Source organism: Podarcis filfolensis, assembly GCF_964270895.1.
Source record: "Podarcis filfolensis genome assembly, chromosome: 14".
NCBI classification, from domain to species: domain Eukaryota; kingdom Metazoa; phylum Chordata; class Lepidosauria; order Squamata; family Lacertidae; genus Podarcis; species Podarcis filfolensis.
Genome location: NC_139616.1, coordinates 39,012,101 through 39,037,021, shown reverse-complemented (window position 1 = coordinate 39,037,021; position 24,921 = coordinate 39,012,101). Strand labels below are relative to the sequence as shown.

General features: G+C 41.6%; 2 protein-coding genes across 17 annotated transcripts in view; both read right to left on the bottom strand.

Annotated features, from left to right (window-relative positions):
* Window positions 1-6,061, bottom strand: part of VPS35L (VPS35 endosomal protein sorting factor like) — a 78,694-nt gene extending 72,633 nt beyond the window's left edge. The window contains exon 1 of one of the 4 annotated variants that reach the window (XM_083584960.1): window positions 6,042-6,061. In XM_083584960.1, the coding sequence (XP_083441086.1) occupies window positions 6,042-6,043 (2 nt within the window). In that variant the 5' untranslated portion in view covers window positions 6,044-6,061. Of the gene's footprint in view, window positions 1-5,107; window positions 5,152-6,041 lie in introns of those variants that run through there. The other 3 variants (XM_083584959.1, XM_083584961.1, XM_083584962.1) reach the window with 3 other exon arrangements.
* A 923-nt stretch (window positions 6,062-6,984) lies between these two features.
* The window catches only part of CCP110 (centriolar coiled-coil protein 110), a 28,550-nt gene continuing 10,613 nt past the window's right edge, over window positions 6,985-24,921 (bottom strand). For 4 of the 13 annotated variants that reach the window (XM_083584949.1, XM_083584947.1, XM_083584943.1 and 1 more), the window contains exons 5-15: window positions 24,089-24,216; window positions 22,574-22,757; window positions 22,186-22,313; window positions 21,048-21,164; window positions 20,127-20,228; window positions 18,310-18,426; window positions 16,654-16,748; window positions 14,557-14,619; window positions 14,350-14,409; window positions 12,258-12,340; window positions 6,985-9,263 (exon numbers count right to left, since the gene is read on the bottom strand). In XM_083584949.1, the coding sequence (XP_083441075.1) occupies window positions 9,211-9,263; window positions 12,258-12,340; window positions 14,350-14,409; window positions 14,557-14,619; window positions 16,654-16,748; window positions 18,310-18,426; window positions 20,127-20,228; window positions 21,048-21,164; window positions 22,186-22,313; window positions 22,574-22,757; window positions 24,089-24,216 (1,130 nt within the window). In that variant the 3' untranslated portion in view covers window positions 6,985-9,210. Of the gene's footprint in view, window positions 9,264-12,257; window positions 12,341-14,349; window positions 14,410-14,556; window positions 15,093-15,328; window positions 16,749-18,309; window positions 18,427-20,126; window positions 20,229-21,047; window positions 21,165-22,185; window positions 22,314-22,573; window positions 22,758-24,088; window positions 24,217-24,921 lie in introns of all 13 variants that reach the window. The other 9 variants (XM_083584945.1, XM_083584944.1, XM_083584952.1 and 6 more) reach the window with 4 other exon arrangements.

Genomic DNA, 24,921 nt, shown 5'->3' with positions numbered 1-24,921 from the left:
TATTTTTAGCTGGCATAAACTTCAGGTGAAAAAAACTGGGGGAAATAACCTGCCAGTCAAATCAACTGCATTTTCACAACTCTTCTAAGCAGAGACAACACTTATTCTAAAAAAGCATTCGACAAGGGCTCAGCCACCAACCGACTATGCAACTTTGAAGGCCAATTGAATGAGACAACCCAGCAGTGCTACTGAAAGGAACGGCTTTACAACCTAATGAGACATTGTAAAAGGAGGAGAAAAAGAACCCAGTGAAGGATGCTCATGCCTGTCTCCCTACATTTCTTAATCTCCAGTTTCCTGCCTGCCCTGTGCATAAATATTCACTTGAATGCACTATTCTCAATGTTTCCCCCACACTTCTGCTACTTTGCTGGCCCCTTGAGCTTATTAGCATTTGTAAGGACTTTCACAATTAAAACAGCACAGAGTTTGGGTGAGAGAGAGAGAGAGAGAGAGGTCCCTTCACCCTTTCACAGAAACAGCATTTTTGCTGGACCTCAGAAGAATCTAAAGCAGCAGCAGAAAGCAAATGTGCACAGCCGAAACTTTAAATGCTGGTTTCTATTGCAAATTGCAACCTTGACCTTAGAAAATTGTGCCTGTTTGAGACAGTAACATGACAATGTTGGTACCTGGGACAAGAAACAGAAGACCACTTCTAGCACAGCTTTTTGCACTCACTGGCTGGCTTTTAAAAGGTATCCTATGAATGCACAGACATCTTACGCAGGGACTAATTTTTACTGGGTGAACAGTAAAATGAAGAGAATCCTAGCCTTAGGTCATCCTGTGCACCAATCCCAGATTCACACACAAACATTTGTGAAACATTGATTCACACAAAAACATTTACTCTAGCAAACACCTACATGGTATCTTGAAAGCTGCCGTAGCAGTGACCAGGAGGCTGAGCTATGAATCAGGAAGTCCTCAGTTTGAGCCTTCAATGTACCATGAACTCACCAGAAAACCTAAGCCAAGTGACTCCCACTTAACCTCAGTCCCAACATCTGGAATGGGATGGGGACGGGGGGGGGGGCGTGTAATAGTACAGTCATACCTTGGAAGTCAAACCGAATCCGTTCCAGAAGTCCCTCCGACTTCCAAAATGTTCGGAAACCAAAGGGCAGCTTCTGACTGACTGCAGGGAGCTCCTGCAGCCAATCGGACGACCCATCAGACATTTGGCTTCCAAAAATAGTTTGCAACCGAAACAGTCACTTCCAGGTTTGCAGCATTTGGAAGCCAAAATATTCAATAACTAAGCTGTTTGAAAACCAAGGTACGACTGTATTGATTTAGCTTACTTGATTGTTGCTAGGATTACAACTAGATAATGAAATGCTTTGAAAAGTTACAAAGAATTATTACTATGTGTTAGTATTATTATTGGATTGTAATTGTGCTCGTGGAATGCCTTTCACTGATGCACCTGAACTTCCCCTCCCTCTGACCCCCTCCCCTACATCCCTGCCCCCCCTCAAAACTGTTCTGGAGGGTTGGCAGGCTCCCCAGAGCAAATCTGAGAGACGCACAGGAGGAGGGGAGAGAAGGGAAGCGTTGTTCCACAAGCACAATGATTTAATTGGGCTCAACTCTAAATCTTTATTTTAACAGCCAGTCAGCAAGTGGTAAATGTTACACTTTTGAAAGTGATTACCACTCAGCGATTCCCAAAGAGCCAGAATGGTTCAGCTTGCAAGCAAATTCTTCTGGTCTCATGATACATCACCAGTTTTGACAGCGGCTAAAGGGCAAAAAATGAAAAGTGGACAAAATGATGGGGCAGGAAGAGAAGTTTGAACCTCTTCCCTTGGCCCAGCACTCAGCTGGGGATAAAAATTGCCCTCTCCCCACCTACTCATCTGATGTCCAAGGAAAGGAAGCTGTGTGCCTGTGCAAGAGCATGGACTGAATGCCCTCACTGGCAGCCTGCAGGCGTCAGAGGACTGGCCAAAAGTGAGTGAAGCTGTTGTGCCAAAAAAAAGTTAGCCACTCCTGCCGGATAGCATGCTGGAACAGAGTTCAAATCCCAATTCAGCTATAACATAGTCCAGGGGCAGGGAAAATGTGGCCTTCCAGATGTTGATGGACTCAGCTCCCATCAACTCCAGCCAACATGGCCAAAGAACCAGGAGGATGGTAGTTGTAGTCCAGCAACATCTGGAGGTTCCCCATCCCTTATAGAGACCCAACAGATAGCCCCACGTTGTGCAAAAGATTCCTGCACTGCAGGGGATTGGACTAGGTGACCCTAGTGGCCCTTTCCAACTCTACAACTCCATGATTCTATGAAGAGTCAAATTTTTCTTAAATCTCCAAACTCTATATTGAAAACTTGGAATATTGTCTCACAGGGAACTTGCAAGGGAAATTTAATTAAAGCCTTTAACAGGCAGAAAACATCCCCATTTGCTTTGCAATTCAAAGACAGCCCATTCATCAAGCCAAGCACCATCCTTCTACATTCAACACAACTTATCTATAAACATAAGGCAAATGTATGCAGTTGTGTGAACAGTAATGTAATTCCAGTCAAGATGTACAAGGGAGTGGTCATCCTGAAGTTAACTGAATTTCGAAGACCTCAACTTTATTTTATATATGGTACTCTTACCACTGTGCTCTCCTGCAATAAATAAAAAAGGGCCAGGAGAATCGGCACAGTGGATTGCTAATACAGATCAACAGCGACACCAACTGGATGCCAAAGGGTAGTGGACTGGAGAAATATATTGAAATTGCACATATATTCCAAAGTAGCTAAACAACTAACATGAGGAATGCACAGATCTCTAACACAAGAACGAGAAAGCTGTGGCCCTCCAGATGTTGTTGGCTTAAAGTATTCATTTATCTAATAAAAAAATGTTATACTATGCAGTGCCTCCCTGCCCTCCTTCCCACACTTCTAAAATAAGTGTACTCTCAGTTCTTTCTGAGGTGGTAAAACTGCTCACTTTAGACCGGGCTTTAGCCTAGCCTTCTGCCTGACATGCTAGATGTCCATGTGCAGGGAATGTATGCTGTACAGCAAACTGTTCTAGCAAGTGAGCACTTAGCTGCTATACAAGTTTACCACCTCAGCGACAAGTAAACTTTCATGGCACTGTGGTGTGGGTGTAGCTCTTTACAACAGCCTGCACCTTCTTCCTGACCTGCTAGATTTCAGGGAATGTATGACAATTTGTCCATGATTCAGCATCATGGGCGTACTTTGCAAGTATGCCTGTGCTAACCTCTGTTTCCAGTTAGAACCCACAAGACATCTTGTTTCAAATGTGCAGTGTTTCTGTTGTCGCAATAGAAAACACTTCTCTTTTTGTCGGCAGTGAGTACATGCAATGTTACGAAATAAAGTTAAGTGAAAATCAGAGGCATCTGTGTACAGAGAAAAACAAAGAAACACAGGAAGCTTGCCTTATACTAGATCAGACTACATGACCATCTAACCCAGAGATGAGGAGCCTGTGGCCTATCAGATTTTATTGTACTACAAATCCCATCATAATTGACCACTCCCTATCTATGCTGGCTGAAGTTGATGGGAATATGGCATGAACATCTTCTGGAGGGCTACAGATTCTCCAGCCTTGATCTAGTCCAGTATTTTGACTGGATTTCAGGCAGAAATCTTTTCCATCATCTGACACCAGATCCTTGTAATCTGGAGATACCAGGGCCCAAACCTGGGATCTTCAGCATGCAGACCCCACCGCTGAATGAAGAGGCCAAAACTGTACGTTTCTGTATTTCATTACCATTGGATCCTATTTTGGATTTTCTCTGTTTCTAATGGCATTTTTATCAGGGCATTTTATCCTCACAAATAATGGGTTAGGCTGACTGAGGATTTGAAACTGGGTTTTCCTCAGCCTTAGTCCAATACACTATCTAACCACTACACCAGGATGCCTCTTTATGTATCACCTAAGCACACATCCCAAATGAGGCTAACATAATGTAGCCAATGAAGAGGGCTACAGACCAAGGAAATATATATTACAATAAATGTTGACTTATTTCAAGATACCAAGACCCACTTTGCTGTTGAAGCCTCTTTGGGCTTTAAACACTTATTTCCCCAAATACATGGCCCTTCACACCTACAATTCCCAAGAGATGCACAGTTAGATTTCTGGCTGTCTCACCATGGCTAAGGATTTCCAGAATGGCACCTGATATTTTATTTGTCACTACATTTACATCTCACATTTCCTCCAAGGAGCTCAAAACGGCATGCATGGGTTCTGCCAGCTCCCCATTTTAACTTCACAACAACCCTGCGAGGTAGGTTAGGCTGAAAGACAATGGTCTAAGGGTACCCAGTGAGCTTCACAGCTGAGTGAGGGTTTTAATCCATGCCTCTCAGGTCCTAGTCCAATACTCTCGCCACAATGGCTAAAAATAAATTTATTGTGGCATAAGGGGTGGAGCTGTGGGTTAAACCACAGAGCCTAGGACTTGCCGATCAGAAGGTTGGCAGTTCAAATCCCCGCGACGGGGTGAGCTCCCGTTGCTCGGTCCCTGCTCCTGCCAACCTAGCAGTTCGAAAGCATGTCAAAGTGCAAGTAGATAAATAGGTACCGCTCCAGCGGGAAGGTAAACAGCATTTCCGTGCGCTGCTCTGGTTCGCCAGAAGCGGCTTAGTCATGCTGGCCACATGACCCGGAAGCTGTACGCTGGCTTCCTCGGCCAATAAAGCGAGATGAGCGCCGCAACCCCAGAGTCGGCCACGACTGGACCTAATGGTCACAGGTCCCTTTACCTTTACCTAAGGGGTCACAGTGCCAAAGCGGTTGCTGAAAGGCAGTGAGCTGCAAACGTGCCGTCAGTAATAACTTAAAAAAATAAAAATAAAACTTAAATAGCTAAGCACCGCATAGCCTATTAGAGCCTGCTGTGCCATATCTGCCTGCCATGAAAGATAATAATAAATACCAGACACCTCACAAAACCAACCCGCCCCGCCCCAAAGATGTCAGCAAAGCCTTGCAAGACAAAAAGGGAATTAAAGCGGGAAGCTGCCCGTCGCAAGCCGCCGTCTCCTCCTCCCAGCTTCTGTCTCCAAGACTATCTGCAAGCGAAGCCCCTCCGTCCTTACCAGGGGAAGGCAGCCATCTTGTCTCCCGTCACCTGACTCGCCCCCCCCCCGCTGCCTCTCAGGCCTCTCGGCCCTTCCTCTGCGGAAGCGCAGGCGGCCATGATTGGGAAGGGCAAGTGCCAGGACAGCCACCAGGACGCGCAGAATCGTTTCGTTTCGTTGTTGCATTTCAGTGCACCGTTTTAGTAGGTGTTCTGTGTTTTTCATCTTGTCTTTTTATGCTGTGGACTGCTCTGAGATTTGCAGGTGATATATACAAATTTAATGAATTATTATTATTATTAATTACATTTGGTTGTCAGTCGCTTTGGGTTGCCTTGGGCAAGAGAAAGCGACTAACAAATTTAATAAGGCATGATTAAAAAAGCGGCATAGATAGTTCTTCCTCTGCCTATTTCATCCACCCATGACACCCCTGTGAGGTAGGTCTCCCATCTTTTTACCTGCAGGTAGATAAACGTGTTGGTCTGCCGTAGTCGAAACAAAATAAAAAAATTCCTTCCAATAGCACCTTAGAGACCAACTAAGTTTGTTCTTGGTATGAGCTTTCGTGTGCATGCACACTGGAAGGATTTTTAAAATTTTGTGTCGACCTTTTAACCTGTGAAAGTAGGAAGGTCCCATTCAGTTGGCATCACAGCTGGTCTCCTTGCAGCTCTACTAGTGAGGTGGGAAGTTTCCTTCCTTTCATATTCAGGATTTTTCCCCATATTTTATTTATTTGCTTTTCTGATAACATTCCACATCAACAAAGCACTAAACAAAAACGAGACAAAGAAAAATCTTTTCAGATTTTGAATAATCGACAAAAGATCAGAAAACATTCATTGACTTCCTATCCTCTCTTTCCATGGTTCCTTTTAAGCCCTCTTTTCCTTGTGTTTTCTTAGTTCACCCCATCTGTCGCAACCACTTTTATATACTACTGGCATACATGGTCCTAGGTGAGCTTCATGGCCGAGTGGGGATTTGTACTCTGGTCTCTCAAGTCCTCCTGGTCCAGCACTCTAACCACTACACCACTCTTCCCCGCTCCATTTTTCATCTCTTCAGCTGTCAGCCTCAACAGATATTTTCCACCAGCCGGGTCACTTTTGGCTCCAAGCAAGATTCCATCACATTCCATTCCCTGCTGTCCCAACCTTCTCCATCTCCAGGCAGGGAAGAATTGCCCTTAAAATATTATTATTTATTAACATTATTATTGTTAAAATTATCATTTATTAAATGTATACACATTTATACATTCATCTGAATGTCTCGTGGCAGTTTTTACAGGATAAACACACAAAATACATAATGTAACAACCGCAAAGAATAACAACCCACCCGCCCTAGACATGTTATGCTGTGAACTTGTTTAAATGCTGTAAATGTTTTCCCTTTCCTTCTGGGAGGAGCGTTTGGAATCCCTCCATGAGATGTGCCATAGCAAAAAAGACGCAAATAAACAGATGTACCTCAATGTCTCTGTGGAGTCTGTGTGTGCATAAAAACACCCATAAAAAGTACCCTTTTGCTGGGTTAGACCAAAGGCCCACCTAGAGTCCAGTGGCCAACCAGCAGGTGGCTTCAGTGGTAGACTGCCTCTTGGGCCAGGGTATTGTTTAGGAGTGGGGTGGTTGCTATGTTTTATTGCTGGCTTTACAAAGTTTAAAATACTGGAATAATTTCTGAATTTCAGATATTAATTCTTCACGTCCAACAGAAGAGAAACAACAACAATGAATGCCATATTTTGTCATTTGAAGCATTCATACTAAGTTGGTGAACTTTCTGCTACTTAATCTGTAGCTTGGGGACAGGGGAAATGCCCAATAACTTAGACTGTTTTTCTTTTAAAAAAAAAGAAATTTGAGTTAAGAAAACACATACACTTTAAAGATTAAAAAAAAAAGTTTTATTGTGCAATATGCTTAAGGGGAAAAAAAGCAAAACGGGTGAAAAGGAAAAGTATAAAAATACATTTTATAATATTGCATTCCACTCAAAATAAAAAAGTGAACTGAAAATTAATATAATAAATAAATATAAAATATATCAAATTACAAAAGCGATCCTGGCACTTGTAAATAGAAGGCCTAATGACAGTTGAAACATTTACATTTTAGTTGACTTTAAAATTAAAAAATAAAATAAAATAAAAAGTGTACTTAGGGTATCTGAACAAAGTAACAATTGGTCTGTACTTTTTATGTTAAAACTTGATTCTATTTACAGAATTTTTTACTTCTGAATTAACAGCACAGCACACAACGAACAAGCTCTAGCAAAAAAAAAATTTAGCACTGGCATATCTATTAAACGGTAGTGTATTTCTAATCTACAAGGCAACATCTGCAATTCTTAAAATTCATTTAGCTTGTCAAGTCTTATGCTATTCCCCCCCCCCCTAAAAACATTCAAGTCATGCAAAAGCTTTATGAGCCAAAAGTAAGCTCTAAGAACTACTTAGGAATCTAATAAATTAGAAGTGTTTGCATTGCGCTGCATAAATTAACCAAAAGGAACCTTTTAACAGGTAGCCTGCAAGAGACAAGGCTATGCTTGGAGGACTGCTGAGCAGTTGGCTACACCACCACCACATCCTTTTGAATCAAAATTGTTGCCTCTTCAACAAGATCAGTTTAAAATACTGCATGATATAGAAGAGCATTAGAAGATACAGCTAGTGAATAGGTTTACACCCATCCCCATATGAATAAATAGATGTGTGTATGTAAAGTCAACCCCCAATTGTTAATTTAACCCTTTTTCAATTTATGTTGAATAATATTTTGAGCCAGAACTGTAGTGCCAGATCTGAAGCGCTGAATATTTAACATAATATTAATACCAATTCAATATCATATAATCAAGTTTAATAGTTCTCTGTGCACTGAGTAAGCTATAGCACAATTATCTAATGCCAGTTGGCAGATTAGATCTATACATTTCTCAACACGACTGCATTTGATTCGACATTTCATAGCCACAGCAAGGTCTAAGTAATTCATCTCTTTCTAAAACAGCAAGTACAAATAACTTACATAAATATGTCCCTTTTTCAGACATGGCTTTGGTAATGTAAGAATTTCACTTTCTGGGAATCCAGATGGATTTAAGGCCAAAGCCAAGTTGCAAAATTCACGCATTATTCTTACAAATATTTCTTATTCCTCAGTAACAGCAACAGCAGAATTTCTTGGAGGATTAGCCCTCAGAAACCAAAAGGAGTTTGCTACAATCCTGTCCCCCAAATGGGAGGAAAGAGTATCCTTTTCTTCATAAAAAAAAATCCAAAACCTTTCATTTAGAGAAAAATATATATACAAAAGACAAACGTGTAGTAGCAAAAGAAGCCTCCTAAATAACTGTTGTTACTATATTTTATTTGTCCTCTTCGTATTTAGCGAGGGAAACTGGCAATTCAAAGCTTTGATTTGGTGAGATGGGGATGCTGACTGCACATTCAAATTTGCCTACTACAAAAATCAAATTTACCGTGGCAGGTGAAAGCAGCAACCTGTATTTATGCTGCGAAGCTAACAGTGCCAACCACCAGAAATGCTTGACACTTGTTGCAATGAAAAGCCAAAATTTGCCTCGCTGACTTTCAGTGGGACCAAAATGGCTTAGACTTGAGGCAAGGCTATGCATGGTTAAAAGCATGGCAGCTGCCAAAGACAATCAACACAGCTGAAGCTGAATGTTTAATTAAATATACAGAACGATATAGACAACTGTTAATGCAGAATGTACAAAACTGCCATTTTGAGTTCATTTGCCGCACTATAAAGAGTGCAGCACTGGTTCAAGTTTGCAAAAATGTTCTCCTAAGAATCACCACATACATATTTTCCTGAGGATGTACAATGTAGATTACAGTTTTGAGTATAAGTGAATGGGTACATGAGGGGGTTGAAACATGCAGGATAAATGCTTCTTCAAGTTTGTTGTGCTGTCCAGTTCCCTTTTCCTTCTGGCGGCTATCACTGAGAAATCTCGTATCACAAAACGTATCCTTGTTGATTCAAAGCATCATGTGTGACAGCAGGAAGACCAGAACCAGTGGAGAACATTTACAGACAGATCAGCCGCTTAGCCAAGAGAATGCTGCCTTCTTAAGTTGTCACAACATTTGGCTTCTTTCTTTGGGTTTTTCCGGCATATACTCCTAAAAGCAAAGGGGAAAGAACATTTTTTTTAAATTTAAGTGTTACTTATTTAAAATGTCTGCTGCGTGTTATAAGCAAGCAGTAATAATGCCGACGCAGATGAACTATCCCTTTATAAATCTGCATTTCAAAACTGTAATTGTATAAACACCTTCAAAAAGTTATGTGAAAACTAACCACACTGTGCATAAATGCATGGCAAAAAATAGTTATCAACACTGAAGAGCCATTTTTCAGTTTCTTCTGTTGTAAGTTGTATGTAGCAGCTGCTTCAGTGCTCAATAATTGAACTTCAAGGAAGCAGGACAGGTCCACACCAAGAAGGCCTTATCAGATGGAATGGGCAACGGCCTTCTATATCCATAGTACAGTCGTACCTTGGAATCCATTCCGGAAGTCTGTTCGACTTCCAAAACTTTTGAAAACCAAATTGAGGCTTTTGATCCTGCAGCCAATCAGAAGCTGCGGAAGCCCCGTTGGACGTTTGGGTTCCAAAAGAACGTTCGCAAACTGGAACAATCACTTCTGGGTTTGTGGCGTTCAGGAGCCACAATGTCCAAGTTGCAGGGTGTTCGTTCGGGATCCAAGGTATGACTGTATAGGAAATCCACGCCTTCACATTAAGTGCAGAAAACACACCTGATAAGAGCCATAAAAAGTATCTAAAATCCAGAAATATTCCTTTGTGTAAATTCTAACTGCAGAGTCTTGAAATAGCAGAAAGCTCAGGCAACAGCAGATGGATCAAAACATTGGAAGCGCACACTGAACAAAAAGAGAGCATGAGTTTGTGATCTGTGTGAAATTCTTCAAAAAAACCCATGACCTTCTTTGGAGGAAGTGTCACACATGCTACGTCCTGGAAAACAAAATTCACTAAGAAAAATTGACTTTCGCTTCACTTGGAACACCAGCATTCTTGCACTTGGCAGGGACGAGTTTGCCCCATCCTTCAGTTTGGAAGAAGAGACTAGAGTTGGTCTCTCCCAGGGGAGGGGTTACTCGTATTTTTCACTCTATAAGACTCACTTTTTCCCTCCTAAAAAGTAAGGGGAAATGTGTGTGCGTCTTATGGAGCGAATGCAGGCTGTGCAGCCATCGATGAAGCCAGGAGAGCAAGAGCGATCGGGGTGCACCAATCCCTCTTGCTCTTCTGGCTTCAGTGATAGCCACGCAAAGCCTCTTGAGCGCAGCCGGAGTGCTCCTCCCTCTTTGCTCAAGAGGCTTTGCATTGCTTTCTCGTTTCTTGTTTTCCTCCTCTAAAAACTAGGTGCGTCTTATGGTTGGGTGCGTCTTATAGAGTTAGAGTGAAAAATACGGTATTTGCTCACTTGGGCTTGGATGCTCAATCAGGCAGGGTGAACTGGATGATTGGCTGCTTGTATGGTTGTTTGGGCCTTGATTCAGCTATTTTGGTCTTTGGTGCACGCAGTCCTCCCCGCCCCCCCCCCGCCCCAACATTTAACCCTCACAACAATCCTGTGAGGCAGGCTCGGCTCTGAGAGGCAGTGACTGGCCCAAGATTACCCAGTGAACTTCCAAGTCCAGGTGGGGGGGTGGGGGCTTGAAATTATCCTAATATACCCACAGGTTTGGATCATTTATGCATGTTAAGCCTATAGGTCTAATTTTCAGAAACAGTGCTTGAAGATGATGATCAGCTCTCAACTACAGAAGTGGAAAAGAAATGCACGTAAGAAATAAAATAATTATTATTGCACGATTAAAAGATCTCAAAACAAACGATAGAGAACTACGTGCAATGCTCAAAGTGGAGGAAATGACAGTAGCATAGGGTGCGATTCAGTGATCTTGAGCTTTTCTACCACTAAAGAATGCTTTCCATATCTATCTGTTTGCCACAGGACCAGCATTGGACAAAGCACTAAATCAGTGGCATTCCTCAAGTGTTCAATTCAAATGCTCAGAGGGCACAACATCAGCCCATGTCCTTTGCTACCTCTCTCCCATCCAAGGAGGCAGGAGCCTCAGGACAGGGGAGAGGAAGGAGTGGGTGGCACAGGTGACAACAGGTGGGCCTCTCCTGTTATTGGCAGAGTCCTCGTCCATTTCTGGGCCCGATACACCATTATTCAAATGCACAGCTGCTTACTATAGCGTTTGGGAACTGTGACAAGCTGGTTTGATTTACTGCCGGCCTTTGTATTCCTGCTTCCATTGGTGTTGATTGTTGCTTACGGAAGAGCTAACCTGAGAACCTTCAACTAAGAGAGGATATAAATAGCTAAAATGTAAAATTCGTGTTTTAAGAGGATGAATACCTGAAGCAAGGTATTCACGGCACGACTGTGAAAACAGAATAAGCCAGCCGCAATGGAAAAAGCGGGAGGATTCTTTCTGCATTATTTTACCCTCTTTTTTTGCAGATAAAAATTGACCTCTTTAAACTCTTCAGTCTACAGGACCTCAAAAACAATAGGCATGCACAGCATCATTAGTAGAATATATGGTAAAACAATACTTTTTACTTACCATATTATATATACACACACACACATACACATATATATTTATAAATATACATGTGTATATTTATGGAACAATATATATTTACATATGGAGCAATCATGCACAATAATGTAAGTGAGGAGTGTACGTGTGTTTCAGCCAGGAAGTTTATTTATTTTGAAGCACAATAGTATTCAGGCACCCCAAGAGTATTAATTGCAGGTTATCTATGCAAAACAGGAATACATACCATTAAAAAAATTAGGAATGCTCTGTATCTGAAGCTTTTCCAAGTGTGATTATGCTGGAGTGTGCAAGTGGACTAAAATGAATCTATTGTATTCATGCAGTTGGGTGATCACAACTATGCTTTGCATTAATTATAGTCAGGGTTAGTATAGCAGAGCTAGAGCATAGCTGGTGCAGCAACTGCAGAAACGTATGCTACGTAAGCCTCTTTATATGAACAACTTACTCTTTTCTTTGTTAAATAAGATCCAAGCACACTTTTTATTTTTACACACCTGAAAGGGCCTTGTTAGACACTCTGCTCTCTGAGGGCTTCTTTCTATTTTGCTCAGCCCCCTTCACTGAGGTCTTAGGGGTTCTGATTGAATATAAAAGGAGTTAATAAGTCACTTGCATCCAAGCTAAAATGCTGTTTCGAAAAACAACAACAATAATCAAAAATTGTTCTTTGCCAGAGTATTCCACAACAATACAATAAACTACATGGCATTCTGCAAATGTTCCTATTGTGGAATTCCCATTAATTAGGAACACAATAGCATCAATGTTATTAAAAAAACAAAATAACCCCAACCAGTTGATTCACGTGTTTATTCCCGACTATGGTTTGGCAACACATGAATAACTCTCATGCTCACACACTCCCACGTCACGCTCCGTTTTGTTTAATTCACAAGATTTCTATATTGCTTGATTACAGTAAAACCTAAAAGACGTTTAGGAAAAGAATAAGACCATAAAGTTAAAAAAACGCGTAAAGCAATTATTTTTAAACTTTCAAAAATTAATTAAAACAAACGATGAGCTAAAAACCAGGTTAATACACATGTCAACACTCTACATGACTGGATTAGTAACTTAATAATTGAGTTTTACACTTCTCTGCTGTTTTAATTAGGCAGTCCTACTTTAATTTAAGCTGGTTTGGAGTTGGAGGGGAAGCGACAGTAGCAGCTCAGCGCTAAATAACCTGTTTTGTGTGCAGCAGGTTCCAGGTTCAATCACTGGCATCTGCAGACTCCCATCTGAAACCCCTGGAAAGTGGCTCCTTATCAGTATAGACAAAATGGAGCTTGACAGAACAGCAAATTATAGTCTGTGTGATCCTTCTAACCCAGGACTACAAACTATAGGTTGATCCTAGCTTGCAATCCAGCTTTGTAAGAGCTGGTTTTGTGGTTTGGATATAAACTGCGGTTTCTAGCTGAAGTGCAAGTAGCTGACTAAAAATAAAGCATGAAAGAGAAGGGAGGGGAGGAGGGAACATGCAAGCACGAGGCTTTGCTCATGTCAGTGCCAAACCATGGTTTTTAAAAATCATTTTTACTCATTTTTAGAAGTGCCCACATGATCTTTATAAACAAAGCGTATTTTGATCAAAGGAAGAAAAATGTAACTGAACCAAAATTACATTGCAGGGAGCTATAAGATTGCAAATGGGAGACAAGATGAACCCACATGGCTAGATACTACAATGAAAGCTGGAAGGTTCAGGTGCCTTATTAGCACTACATCTTTGCACTGGTGCTAACGGTTTTTCACAGACCTCAAAAGATATCAGAATAAAGTTCTGATGTCCCCAAACAAGTTTGATCCCACCTTTTATTAAACCAATCTGGTATTAGGGCTAAGCTTTCAAACTGCAAATACAGTCATACCTTGGAAGTTAAACGGAATCCGTTCCAGAAGTCCATTTGACTTCCAAAACATTCAGAAACCAAAACATGGCTTCTGATTGGCTGCAGGAAGCTCCTGCAGCCAATCGGAAGCCGCGGAAACCCCATCAGGCGTTCGGGTTCCAAAGAACGTTCGCAAACCAGAACACTCACTTCTGGGTTTGCGACGTTCGGGAGCCAAAACGTACAAGTACCAAGGCATTTGGGATCCAAGGTACGCCTGTACAACTTATTCAGGAAAAAGTGTTCTGCTTATTACTCTAATCCCAGCTAGTCCAATAAAATAGGCACCATCTAACCCATTTGGGAACTGTATCCATTTTTCTTTCAGGCAAACGTAAGCAACACTCCTCAGAGTGGATTTTAGCCTGGATCCTTCCCCCGCAATATGTACTACATACACAATTATTATTATTATTAATATTTTAAAATACTCTTTCATCCTTGAAAAATATCACATCACATATGGCTTTTGGAAACCCAAGCCATCTCCTCCAGACACATGCTGAGCTGTAGCCAAATGATGGTTAGGTACTGTTTGAGAAACAAGTGAAAAGTGCAGAAAACAATTATTTATTGTTGCTTTTTAATTGTTAAATCTTTTCGGTGTGTTTCACGGAAAGTGACTCGTAAATGCAATAAACAAACAAATAAAAAGCATTTCAGCTACAGAAAGTAAGTGTGCTCTTACCCTTGTCTGTAAAGGAGTCTTTGAACAGGAGCATTTTGACCCTGGTTTGGCTGAAGAACTCTGTAAAGGAAGACTTATCATTAGAATCTTACAATCAGACAAACTATATTCCTAGAGAGCACCAAAGGTCATGAGGGGAAAAATAAAGTAACCATTATATACTGCACGGGGGGGGGGGGGGATTCAAAAAATACTATTTTTACAAACCTGTTTTCTGGCGTCTTCTGTTTCAAAATTGTTTTTTTATTTGGCATTCCCATTTCGGAAGGCCTACAGAAAAATAAAATACACAGATATATGCAAAAGAGCTACTGGGATGGTGGGGGGGGGGGTCAAGTAAATATTTGGTTTTATTTCCCACAGGTACCTAAACAGAGAAAGTCAGAAATTTGAATGCTCTACCAAAGAAAAGGGAAACCTACAGCCTGCAAGCCTATGAGGCCTCTTCCTTTGGCTCTACAGCCACTGTCCCACTTGTGTGGGGCAAGGAAAGATGGGGCTTGGGTGAAAGGGGCTTTGCAGTCCCTGCCCATTGCTAGAGTGCCTGCAAAGCCTCTTGCACAGCACTTTCCAAGAGCCTGACTTCCCAAGCGCTGATTGCCAGGTGTTTGTGAAGCACTGCGCTTTGAAAGGTGTTCATCCCTCACCTGTCAAAATCGGCCTATGCGGGTGGGGACATAAATATCTGGCCCATGGGCCAAGAAGGTTCCCAATCCCTTTTCTACAAGGGAGTACAGTGGTACCTCGGGTTACATACACTTCAGGTTACACACGCTTCAGGTTACAGACTCTGCTAACCCAGAAATAGTACCTCAGGTTAAGAACTTTGCTGCAGGATGAGAACAGAAATCGTGCTCCGGCAGCAGCAGGAGGCCCCATTAGCTAAAGTGGTGCTTCAGGTTAAGAACAGTTTCAGGTTAAGAACAGACCTCCGGAAAGAATTAAGTACTTAACCCGAGGTACCACTGTACAGTAATACCGAACACTGAACAGGAAGTTGCTCCAAGCATTTAGTGTACGTAGCAATGATCCATGGTCTTGCTGGGAATCAAGACACAATGCTGGTAACAACCTTAATCATAGTGAAGACTAACCAGGGTTGGAACTTATAACCATGATTTAAACCCTGTTTTGAGTGGGTTTCTCAAGAGACACACTAATTAGTCTGAGCTATGGTTAATTTTGGTGCTGAACTGAATCCACCCTAGGCTAAGGGGAAAATTTGTGCCAGGGAGGAAAAATGTGTTCCAAGGATCACAAGGAAATGGCTGAGAATGGTTAGCAGAGAACAAACATTCTCCGAATGCAGCCCAATCACCTTGGAAGAAGAAAGCATATCCAATATGCTCACAGATGTTTTGCTACCAGTTCTGTAGATAACTTGCATGTACTTTGCTTCCTGATAGTCTCTTCCTCACTCTATTTCCTATCGTAGTGATCCAGAAGCCAGACAGTCTGGCTTCAATCTGCAGTAACTGACATCTAACCATGCTGCAGGGCAGAATGTATGGAAAGGGCAAAGGAAAGCAGGCAAAGGGCAAGAGGAGGGGTGCAAGGTAGGAGAAAGATAAGGGCCTACTCTAAAGAGATGTGCAAATACCTGCAGCAACCCACTTGCTTAGTAGACCAGAATAAACTGGGGAAAAGCAGGAGGGGTGTGCAACTCGGCTACAACAAAAATCTAGATTCTTATTTATATGAACTATTTGGGAGATATCAGACCCACTAAAGTAAAGAGATGTGAGTACAGTCGTACCTTGGTTCTCGAACGGAATCCGTTCTGGAAGTCCATTCGATGTTCGAAAACCAAGGCACAGCTTCCGATTGGCTGCAGGAGCTTCCTGCACTCAATCGGAAGCTGCATCGGATGTTCAGCTTCCAAAGAACGTTTGCAAACCGGAACACTTACTTTTGGGTTTGTGGCGTTCAGGAGCCAAAACATACCCGTACCAAGGTGTTCTAGTACCAAGGTACAACTGTACCTTAGATCAATTTCAATGCGTCTACTCTGAGCAGAACTTAGCTGGATACACCCCGAAGAAAGGATCTGGCAAATGTTCTAGCTATTTTATATGGAGAAGCATCCTGAATTAAGGTAATCCGTCAACAAGAGTTCCGTTTCCTAAGTTTATGCCGATCATGATACATCACTAAAGAAATATGAGGCAGGAAAATGTTAGGACAGAAACTTAACTTGTTTCCTTCCCTTTCACAAGAATCACAGACGACTTAACATGCAACAGGCTATTCTGCCCACACATCTAGCCATGCACATCTAAATACACCAGTATATGCTTCCTTTACCGTTTCCCCACATACTTCATATATTTCTTCCTGTCCAGAGACTTCTGTGTAGCTGTAGAAAGTGTTGCTCTCTCTCTTGGGCCCTTTGCTTTATCCTACGCAGGACAATTTTAGATATTAGTATTACTATTAATAAAACCTAGATTCAGACCAAAGCATAATCAGTACACATAATGTTCTAAAAGCTGCAGTACACATAATGGGACTTTATCCTGCATAAAGACACTTAAGATGGTGCTTGAGGTTTCCCCCCAGTTCCACACATTTCTAGTAATTGAATCTCCAAAAAAATCCAGTTCTAACATTCATATATTACTTTTTTATGCTAGCTTAATGTTCCCAGAGGGTTTCAGGGGTCCGAACTGAATTTAAGACGGGTTCTGCCCTACATGGGATATAATCATTTATCTGTTGCTGGGAGACTTGGCTGTCCTTACAGGTTTCTCTCTCTAAATGTTTTTTGGATTTCTGCAAACTTGGGTTTTGGATTTTCCTCAGTGATGTAGATACTGCCCCCTTGTTTATTAGTAGCCCATTTCCCCTACAGCCTTGTTAGCAATGACCAGCTTAGCTTTGCTATTGGAGAGAATTGTTTCCCTATGTGTTTTTATTTATTTATCGCTTTTATTTGTTAAATTTCTATACTGCCCTTCATCTGAGGATCACCAGGCGGTTTACAATATAAAAACTCAAAAATATATAACGTAGCAACAAACAAAAACAATACCCCCCAACACAGTTTAAAAGGCCATAAACTGTTTAATCAGCCAAAGGCAGTGTGAAGGGGTGGAAGCCTAGATGAGGAATGTTTGTGGTAGCCTAGAGAACAGTGGAAATATTACTGCCCCACGCAGGACCGTGATATTATTTCTCATCTAGGCTTCCACCCCTTCACACTGCCGGTGGGGGCACACCTGATGGAATGATCCTCCCTAAATAAAATAAGTAAGTAAATAAAGGCTCTGCACTGAAAACTAGACCATGAGGACCAATGGTTCTCCTAAGCTTTCCAGCAATGGGAGAGCTGAGAGGTAGAGCTTGCCCCTTCTGTTCTGCTTTAACGTCAGGCCTCGTCTCCCTCAACTCTCATCAGAGTGCCTGAGTGGAAGAGATAGGAAGCAAGGCTCATTTCATCAACTTTGCTGGAGCTGCAGCTCCACCGGGCACCTCCTGTCCCTGAATTATACCAGCTAGTTGATAAAGAAACACATCTGCTTAGAAATTGGTGCCGAGTTTTGATTCTCCTCTTCCCTCCTGTTCCCCTTTTCCTCATGTGTTGTGCTTTTTTAGACTGTAATTTTTTAAAGACTGTATTTATTATTTTTTATCATTATCATTATTTAGACTGTAAGCATAAATAAAGGCTGTCTTGTTTTGGTTACATGTAAGCCTTTCTGGCTGAAGAGCAGGGTAAAAAAAAAAAAAAATTGGTTGAATAGTGTTTTATCAGATGTGTTGTTATTTGATGATTTGCCTGAGCTCCCTGGAAGAAGGGGGAAATAAAAAAGTATTTCTCATGCACACAACTGTTGACCAACAATTTTCACCTGAAAGCAACCAGTAATATGAGCAATTCAGGGTCACAAGAGGGGAAAAAATGTATTAGTGCAAAAACTAGTTAAACATATTCTTAAATTAAGCAGTGCTGCAACACACCAGTTGCCGGAGCATTTTTTCTTTGCGAACCTCTCGATCATGACTCAGGATACTCATTCTCTCAGACACTTCCATTTTGAAGAAGATATCATGAATGTCATACAAAGCAGCTCGCAACTGTGGGAGAGAAGAAACACCAATGAAATGCAATGGCAATGAAAGCCAGTGTGGTGGAACAGAGTTATACTGTGAGCTGGGAGACCAGGCTTTGAATTCCCACCCAGCCATGACACTCACTGGATAATCCTGGGCTAGTCACTGTCTCTCAGCCTACCTCACAGGGTTGTTGTGAAAATAAAATGGGGAGGGGAGAACCATCTGAGCTTGGGGGGTATATAAAATGTAATAAATAACTAAATCATAAAATAAAAGGCAAGTAAATATTTTAAAGTGTGCCATTTAGTTATTTCTGCAGAACAACTAGATCCCATACAGACAGGATCAATTATTATTATTATTATTATTATTATTATTATTATTATTATTTATTATTTATACCCCGCCCATCTGGCTGGGCTTCCCCACCCACTCTGGGCGGCTTCCAAAAGAATATTAAAATACTGTGATACATCAAACATTAAAAGCTTCCCTAAATGACTCAGGGTGTGTAGCATCTGGAGAAACTGAGACTAAGCTCTGATACTAAGCTGAGCACAAGATGGAGAGACAATCTTGTGCCTTTCTTGAGAAGCCATTCAGGGCTAGAATATACAGAAGGGATGAGATAATTTGCCCAAAGGAAGAATTCTCTAAGTGTCAAAATATCTGTATCCCTACATCAGAGGTTTAATTTAGACATCTTCTCAAATCATGGTTGAAAGATGCTCAACTACGGTTTGGCATTATGTCAGAATTCACAAACCATTGTTTGCAGTAAGTCAATAAAGCAAATTTAGTGAAACATGGTTTGAAGTGGTTTTTGCAAACCATGGTTTGCACTAGTCATGGTTTGTGGAGACATCTGAACCGACAAACTACATTTATGATCCAACACCTCTGGGGGCCACAGGAATGCCAAGCAGCTCCAAACAATGGATTGGCTCTTGCACGTTTGGAAGCTCAAACCACTGTTGGAGTTCTAAACTGTGTCTTGGCACGATGCATATGGAAGGGGGGAAAGGGAGAGGAGGCATTAATGCAGGAAACAGAAGAAAAACCCTCAAAATGCACAAAATTGATTCATTAGGCCCAACAGGTTGTAAACACTTTGTAAAAGAGAACGGTGTTTTCTTTTATAATGCCCTAATGAAGAGTCTAATTGAAATTGAAACCCATTAGGCCCAATAAACCTCTTTTTCTTTTCTTTTTTTGCAACTTCTACAGCCCCATGACGTATGCTGACCCAATGTAGAAGTCAACATTCAAATTCAATGTCTGACAGAGAAAAAGTAGTTACATGCAGTTCGCATTCCTTCTGCCTGCCTGAAAGGACACTTGGTTCTTATGGGTATCTGCCCTGGGACTGCAGAATCAAAGGGGAAGGACAATCTGGTATCAGCCAAAGGAAGAAAAGCCACCAATAGATAATGAAGTAAGAACACCAGCAAGGACAGGTGAGCAGGGCCAAACTGCTTATAGCTCACCAGCAAGTTCTGGCCTTGAAGACCTGATCTCCCCCCACCCAGTTTCCTTGTGCCTCATTGCTTTTTCCTTGTAAACCTGATGGGCAGGGCCTGTCTTCTTATTCTTCAAGAAAAAGGGTGTGATCTGCCTTGGAAGACAATAACTATCTGAAAAGCAGGCCAAACATACAGTAAAATAATATAACTTTCACTAACATAAACTCATAAAGGTGTGCATTTCAGACTGTACATCACCTGAGCTGCAACTCTCTCCTGCAGGTTAGCATCTTGAGCTGAAACACTTCCTCTCTTTAACGGAGCTTCTGACTGGAAGTTTCTAATGAATTCCATTGTGTCCTAAGAAAAACCCACACATGTCTCGCTCAGCAATGGGGGAAAAATTCATTTCCTATTGAATTAAAGAGCAAATCACCAGCAGATTGGGGGGAAGAGGTTACAGGGCTATGAGATGTAGGAGAAGATCTATTGCATCAGCTGAAATTACTCTACCCCAGGCTTAATGCACAGATGGAGGACCTTATGGCTCTCCAGATATTGTTGGCAGTGCAACTACTATCATTTTTTATCACTGGTCACGCTGGCCAAGGCTGTTCAGGAACATCTGAGAGGTCACAGGTTCCCCATCCCTGGTTTATTGAAATCATTCTTTTCAAGGCCTCCTGATCTTGTGCACACAGCTCTACATTCTGCAGCTTTTCTTTTTTTAACCGATACTAAATACATGGTCATACTATCGAAATCTGCCAGTAACCCTCCAGCAGTTCAAGTGCACTTCACAAGTAAAACTACGATTTGTTTAAAAAGCTGCCTTGATTTCCAGAGACTCTCGTTCTGGTGTTGTGTGATGGAGGGGGCAGTGGTCGAAAAACCTGCAGCCTTCCAGAAGTGGGGATTAAGACTCACAGAAGACTGCTGGGTAGTGTGTGTTGTTGGTTGAGAACTGGAGGAGGAGCTGGGGGAGGAGAAAAGACAGGAGGGCTTGACGTGCGGGGTGGGGGATATAAAGAACAGCTGGGCAAAACAGAAGAGGGAAGCAGCAGCGGCTCGAGTTTCAGAAAGGAATCTCTAATTTGTAAAATGGCTGTTGCAGATAAAAAGAAAACCACATGCACAGTGTTGATTACACATAAGGGCGGACTGCAGATGGCTCCTTACTTTCACAGTTTGCCTAAGCTGCTTCAGCTTCTCTGTTTGCAAGAGCCTGCGAGTTAGAAATCCTTTTGCCAGAGCAGAGATCTTGTTCAATTTTCTTTTCATCTCAGGACTGTACACCTTAAAGAGAAAGAGTAAGATGGTACCATGTAATCAGGAGTTGATATGCTCCCCGCTGACACACACACACATTTATGAATGGCAAGGAAGAAGAGAAGGTATTCTCCCTCTTGCATAGCATCCAGGTTGAGCCGGGGTCATCCAACAAGGCTGAATGTTGGATGATTCAGGATAGGAAGTGCTTATTCACAGAGTGCATTGTTAAAACTATGGAATTGGCTACAAGATGTAGTGAAGGCCACCAACTTGATCGGTATTAGATTAAATTGATGGAGGGTAAGGCCATCAATGGCTGCTGGAAGTGAAAGCTCTGTTTTGTCTCCAGTACTCAGGTGTCTCCAAATACCAGTTGCTTGGGAATGTGACTAGGGAGAGAGAATTTGTGCTTGTTCTGCTTGCAGCTTCTAGTAAGTATCTGACTGGCTACTGTGAACAGAATGTTGGACTAGACTGGCCTTCGTTCTGAGCCAGCATGACTCTTAAGTTCATTTTACATTTATCCGTTTTTGTAATTTGCACATTTATGAACATCGAAAGTGACTTAAGCCGTGTACAATAACATAAAATTTCAAGTGAACTCAGTGAACTAAAAGCAATGAAACTATTTCTACAATTGTACACTTACTATTCCATAAAATGGCATTGCTTTTAACAAAATTAGAAGAGTGGAGTTCAAACACTGTCCAAGATTTATCACATTTTGTTGCTCTCTTTGCCAAATCTGGAGTCAAAAGGCTGGACTGAACTAACCTTTATTCAGGGTAGAGCTACTGAAAATAATAGATATAAATCAATCATGACCATTAACTTCAATGAGTCTACTCTGAGTAGGACTAACACTGGCTACAACCCACGGAGTCTGTATTTACATTTAATAGAAATGGCATATTGAAAGGGGTGGAGGAGGAGGAAGCAATTAACACTGAATTTAAAAAGTACATAGAATATTAGCAGAATTCAAATAAAATAGCTTTTTCATCAAAGCTTTACTATATACTCCTGTAAATAATGAGTTCCCCACCTGAGACCATCTCATTTTACTCCTGTTAATGGACCTGGTTGTTAAAACTGATTTTCCACTTGCTGGTGGTTCCCAAAGGTAGAATGGAGATTCAGCGGTCGAACCAGGCATAGTGGTATTGGCAAAACCTGCATTAAAAAAGTTTAAATCATGATTAAGCAAATGAATATCCAGAAGAAATGCCCATGTTTTTCATACTCATTCATTTTTGGGGTGGGGTGGCGGGAAGCAGGGGAGAGAAGGAAAGAATTACTTTTTGCTCCTAAAATCTCCATGTAGCCAGCACATAAAATTCCATTAAAAATTAAGGCTGATCTAAAGAGCAAGTTCTTCATGGATTATTTAAAATCAGGTTGCATATGAAAATCAATACGCTTTCCATTTTTACCAGCACTCTCAGAGCTTGTGCTGTGGATGGTTTCCACTCGAGTCAGCACAGATTCCAACAAGCGAGTGTCACTGATCCTTCTCCACTCCAAATCCTTCCCACTGCCAATAGCAATTTGGGGAATGTCCGTTTCAGCAATTGCATTATTCTCCCCTTTAAGTCTCCATTCCTGTTCTTCTATCTCCTGAAGGATGGAAAAAAATGGACGGTGTTACAACAACAAAAAATGGAAATGCCTCTATTAAAACCTTCACAAACAATACCCCAAATGGCCGCCAATCAGTTGGTCTGTCTACATGCAACGGTGACCCTACACTTGTGGAACCTCCTCCTCTGCAAACTCTGCTTGGCTGCCTTCCTGGCAGCCTTTATGTAGACCCTAAAGTCTGTCTTAAAAAATCAGTGAGCACAGATGAAGCCCAACAGCAGGCACAGCCAGAAATGCAAATCTTCAAGGCTGCCATCCAAAAGACTTTTCAATTGGCTATTCTATACTATTTGCAGTTTTAAAATATATCGTTCATTGTTATCAGGATCAGTGAGTGGGATTAAAAATGGACAGGGGGCCCTGTAGGTCCCAGAGTTAATTCCCCCCACAAAATGGGCAAATTTGGAAGGAGCCTACAAATAGCTTTTTGGCATCACAATAAGGAATCCATGGTATGATCAGGCAGAAAAAAGGAATGGCTGCTAGCCGTGTTCAAACTACAGGGTCCGTTTACCTCTGAATAGCAATTAATGGGTATTCAGAGCAGAGACCATGCTGTTGTACTCAGGTCCTGCATCTTCAATCTTAAGTGCTTCCTCACTTCTCCACCACCAAAATTTTAAGGATTCTAATAGGACCTCTTAGGGTGCACAAGAACTTGTCAAGTGCTCTATTTATTTTCATACCTAAACACACACACACCCCTTCTCAGATAAGCACAGTGCAGCTTACATACATACAGTATGTAGAGAGTCTTTCATCCTGGAATCTTAACTTCAGCAGCACAAGCAGACAATATCCCAGCCCATGTGAGCTTCTGCTGCTGCAGACCAAACCCAACTCATCCCTTCCTTGTTCCTGACTGCCTGAAGTCTCTCCATTTGCTAACGCAAATGTGTCTGGCGGCAGACACACACCGAGTGTAGCGACTGTCTGCCTCCTGCTCACGGAACGATTCCCAGCAGCTTTAATTGCCTTTTGGACACAACTCTGAAAGCATACATTAGTTATGCCACAGCCTCCTGGGAAGCCCTTTCCATCTCAGTATTAAAATAGCCCACCAACATGACCTGGTGTTTATTTTGCAGTGTTTTAATAATGGAGAGAGTTGCTCTACCTGGAGGCTAATGTGCATGCTTAACTTTCGTTCGGAACCAAGATGAAGATGAGTTTTTTCCCCACCCAAACTGCTCTCAGTTTAGATTTGTGGCTACTTTGGACGCAGTACCAAGAGACAGAAACACCATCAGCTTGTACAGACCAGAGTCAAAGGTCTCCACTTAAGATATTTTATCTTGGCTGCTCACCTTCTGCAGCCTTTCTTGTTCTCTTTCTTGCTCAGCTATCAATAAGGAGAGTTGCTGAGCATGCTGTTCTTCAAGTCTCTTCCTCAGTTCTTCAAAGGCCAGCATTTTCTGTTTTAGAGCTTCCTCTCCTAAAAAGGGAAAACATACATGGAGCTACCGTTAAGATTGATTGAAAAGGAAACCTGGCTTCTTGCATCACACAAAAGTGTCTTTGAAACCCTTTTTAGAACAAATTCTGACCGTCCCCTCATGTGAGTTTGCCTTTTCGTACGGATCCTAGGCCTTCGTATGCTTCTATAATGAGAAATTTCATACATTAATAATGAGAAATGTTATACGTTAACAACCTACACCAGGTTGTTTGTCCCCATCCTTTTATGGATGCTGCTTGTTTCTGCCAATATATTGTGATTAAGAGTCATACAGCAATCAGCATTTCCCCCACATTTCTACCCTTTTATGGGCCTAAGCCCCTTAGTACTCCTAAAATAAACATGGGACCCAATTCTTATTTATAGATTTTTAAATCATTGGGAAAACTGAGGTTTCAACATTTATGGCATAGCAAAAGAAAGCCCCCTTGCAATTGTTGAAGTGACTGTTAACTGGTTTCTCCTAAGGCTTTTCATTAAAAAAATAGTAATCCTGTAGGTATTAGAGATGGTCTGATTAAAGCCAGCTTTGGCTGCTCCGATTAGCTTTCAGAAAAATCCTCCCTGAAATGTTTGTTGCTACTCAAAAGCTGCAATCCAAAACCTACTGACTTTGAAGTGAAGCCCAACTGAAACCTATGGGACTTGCTGTCACCTAACAGCTTTGGATCAAGGTGAAAA